We start from the raw sequence: 3,518 nt of genomic DNA, 5'->3' as shown, positions 1-3,518 counted from the left end.
TATCAATGCTCCATACACTGATTTTTATCACCACTTTGTAAGTTAAGAGATTAAGATGTTAGAGATAAAGTTGTTTGTCCCAAATCACAGAGCTGAGTCTTTTCAGAACTATGATGTGAACTATGATGTGAACTATGATGTGAGGGAAGCCTCTTATCCAGATATTTCCTCATCACTACCCACCCACCTCATCCTCCCCAATGTATCACAGAAGCAGTATGTACAGAGAGAAACATGCTCATTTATTTATTGATAAGTCAACAGACATTTGTTGGCTTCTTCTGCAAAGAAGATATTGGTGTTAGAACCAAGTCTTCGCCAAGGAGTGATCCAAGACTGGGCGTAGAAATGGAACTCCCACACCACACAGAGTAGGAATCCAGAGACTCTCCCAAACGGCAGGAATCAGGCTGGGAGAGAAAATGAGATCAGGGCTTCAATATTGGAAGCACCCGAGTCATGTTCACATTCTGCCCCGCCCCCCCCCCCCCACCCAAGAAATCCCTTGAGATAGAGAAAATAGCAAGGTGCTGATAGAGTTGAAGGAGTCTTGGTATCAGGAGGCTGAGTACAAGCCTCTATTTTACTAGAAAACTCTATAAATCAGAGCCTTGAGCTGGATTATCCTCAAAATCCACTGGTCCCTTGGGCTTTGACCCTAAACAACATCCTGGAAATAACCTTAATAACACATACTGAACAGTACTTTTGACAATGCACTTTCAAGTTAATTATATCCATTTTACATATAAGGAAGCTGAGACTGAGAGTTACTTGCCCAGGACCCTTACTCAGAAGGGCTGGGATAGAATCAAAGCCATGAGCCATCCTATGGAAATTCTTGCCCTGAAGCCTGGGAGAGAGGGCTCTTGAAGACCACAGAGTCTGGCAGAAACTCTGCTTGGGGTTGGGATCAAGAGTCCCCTGTTCATATGCTGGGAACTTCAGAGGGCTGAGACAGAGAGAGTTGGAGGGAGGGAGGTCAGCCTGCCCCAGCCCCTCCTTACCTTTCATAGGGGAAAGGCAGACTTTCCCACACACAGCATTGCAGCACTTTAATGTACCTACGCACTGGTCGTCTGTCTCACAGTGATTGAGGGGTTTAAGCATCAGACATCGGCCATGGACCAATGGACACGTCCCAGGCTTCTTCTTAACTGGAGAGAGTAGAGTCATGGGTTAGAAGGCTTAGGCCTTCCACATCACCGCCCCCTACTTCTGGGCCCCAGCCCCTGCCCTAGCCTGAGCAGAGAGAATCCCGTGTCCATGACCTCCACGTCCTTCCCGAGGCCAGGAAGTACCCCCTGAACATAGGATCTGTTTCTCCTCTGACATCAAACCCTCAGTCAACACAGGAGGCCAGTTGTCCAGTGCTGAGTGGTGGGGTGGCTGCCCACTGCCTGGCTATCTGAATGACCAGATGACTATTACCTGCAAAACTGACCTTTTAGCAGACTGGCTGCTTTACCAGCCAAGTGGGTAACTTCCTGTCTGGGGCTGGATGATTTCCTGACAAACTTGGCTCAACACTTCTTGGCGAAGAGGTGGCCAGGCAGGACCCACCCCCGTCTCCCCAAGGCTGTGTCCTTCGTTCCACTCCTCCCCACCAGCTCTTCCACCTTCTCACCTGGGTTTGTGACGTTGACAGGGTCCAGACATTCAGTTCCGCAAGTGTCGAGGCAACATTTCTTCTTGTGTGGACACTGCCAGTCACTTCTGCACTTGGGTTTCTCATCTCCAAGGCACTGGGTAGTTTTTCTAGGAGGGCAGGCCCCAGCTTTCAAAGCTTTTGAAGAGAAGTTCAAGAATTTGGAGGGGGCTGGGTGTTGAGTAGGCCATCACAGCTCCTGGACAAAGCACCGCTCTCCAGCAGTGACCCTCGCCCAGCTGACTGTCCACAAAGTCCGAAGGGAAGTCCCCGTCTGGACAAGCTTGATGAAATCACACACATGGTCAGGAGAGAGGCATAGGGCTCCCAGCCAAGGTTTCTGGCCTCAGACAAAAGCAAAGGCTACACACAGGGAGTAAGCAAGGCTGAGGGTAATGGAGATGGAAGGAACTAAACAGAGATAAATGGAACTGACAGGGCAGGAGGAGAGCTAGAGCCTGAGGCAGGAAAACAGATTAATGGAAAGAATCAGCAAGAGTCAGACTGATGCCTGGAGAACCAGAGACTAGGAAACAAGGCAGGGAGAGAGAGGAACAAGAACAGCAATGGAGTGAGACCTGGGCTGACAGATGGCAGAGTAAAAGAAGAGTTTTCAGATGCTCAGAAGCCCTCACAGAGACCCTGGAGCCCAGGTGGACATGAACACACTCCCAGGGACATCTCCTGAAGCTAAGCTCAGAGTTCACAGTCTAGAGAAGGGTACATTCCCACACCACCTCTGACGTTGCAGCCAAGATGGTACCAAGGTATCTCCAACTCACCATTTTCAGCACCTTCCACAGCCCAAAGTGCCAGGCTTCCCAGGGCAAGAAGCATGAAGGGGAAGAGGCCACTGAGCTTCATGGTGAGGGCAGGGGCGATGCTAATGGCCAGACCTCCCAATTTATACCTTCACTAGTGGGTGTGGCCTCACCAGCATTTCTTTGGCCCCTCCCAGCTTCCATGGCATAAACAGGAAGGCAGAGACCAGGAAGCTTGATACTAGAGAGACAGTGGCTCATTCCTGTCCCGGGCAAGATGGCAAGGCCACTGAAATAACTGCCAGGGAAAAAATAGAGGAGAGGCGGGCCTGGGAGATGTCAGCAGGCTTATGAGGAAACTATCTCAGGTGTCCATCTGAACCCTGAACATTGTGGGGGCCCCACGTCCCTTAGCCTTGTTAGTGGAGATGGGGTTAAAATAAAAGGTCAACTGCAAAGATGCTATTTAGTCCTGGATTCTTAGGTAAGATGTTGGGAAATGCACCGCTAGTTCTCCCACTCTTGGACTCCCAGGGAATTGTGAAACTCTCTACTGATTGCTCAGTGCAATTTCTTTCTCAAATTTCAGATAACATTGAGACAAGCTGGGATCTGGGAACTGGGACCCGTTTCTAAGTGCTTGCACCTGGACTAACGGCTCCTAGAGCAACAGAATACAACGTATCTATAAGGGACTAAAAATAACTACCCACATGCGCAGTTGGGGCAAATTATGAACAATAAGATACAAAAAGCCCAAAAACCCAACTGCCACTTCTGAGATGTGAAATGGAGCAATAACAGGGTACTACACATGCACTCTGCACACAGCACCGCCAAGGAGGTGGGCAGACCACTCAAGCCACCCCTCCAGCCCCCTGGACTCATCCCCAACGTCACTCCACACAAAGGACCGGCTCACCAGCCCCCCAAGCAAGTGAGCAAGAAAAACTGTTACTTGTTTTCGCTCTCTGGTGTCCCAATAAAGACTTGCCTGAATTAAGAAATCTTATCAGACCTCTTCTGGATTTCCATCGATTAAAAGATTCCAAGAAGCCAGGTGGGTCACAACAAATTCTTCAGCTAACAGATATTGATCTCTGCGCCCC

The 3,518-nt window shown here is 49.5% G+C and overlaps 1 protein-coding gene across 1 annotated transcript; it reads right to left on the bottom strand.

The window, feature by feature from the left end:
* Positions 1-221: 221 nt before the first annotated feature.
* SLPI (secretory leukocyte peptidase inhibitor) lies at positions 222-3,062 on the bottom strand. The gene is made up of 4 exons (XM_086331640.1): positions 2,431-3,062; positions 1,628-1,786; positions 1,008-1,157; positions 222-410 (listed from the first exon to the last, which is right to left on the bottom strand). The coding sequence occupies exons 1-4, from the start codon at positions 2,510-2,512 to the stop codon at positions 406-408; spliced, it is 396 nt and encodes a 131-aa protein (XP_086187766.1). The 5' UTR covers positions 2,513-3,062; the 3' UTR covers positions 222-405.
* Between the last annotated feature and the right edge of the window lie 456 nt (positions 3,063-3,518).

The sequence above is a fragment of the Bos grunniens genome, chromosome 13, assembly GCF_055505025.1.
Source record: "Bos grunniens cultivar Pamir isolate PY7600 chromosome 13, Bosgru_T2T1.0, whole genome shotgun sequence".
Taxonomy (NCBI): Eukaryota; Metazoa; Chordata; class Mammalia; order Artiodactyla; family Bovidae; genus Bos; species Bos grunniens.
The sequence above is the reverse complement of the archived record's forward strand: the minus strand, read 5'-3'. Positions and strand labels throughout refer to the sequence as shown.

Excerpts from the sequence above, each read along its gene's own strand:
- SLPI (XM_086331640.1), bottom strand. The coding sequence starts at position 2,512 with ATGAAGCTCAGTGGCCTCTTCCCCTTCATGCTTCTTGCCCTGGGAAGC. Across the intron at positions 1,787-2,430 it reads TGTGGAAGGTGCTGAAAATG|CTTTGAAAGCTGGGGCCTGC; the intron begins GTGAGTTGGAGA and ends TCTCTTCAAAAG. Across the intron at positions 1,158-1,627 it reads TGTCAACGTCACAAACCCAG|TTAAGAAGAAGCCTGGGACG; the intron begins GTGAGAAGGTGG and ends TACTCTCTCCAG.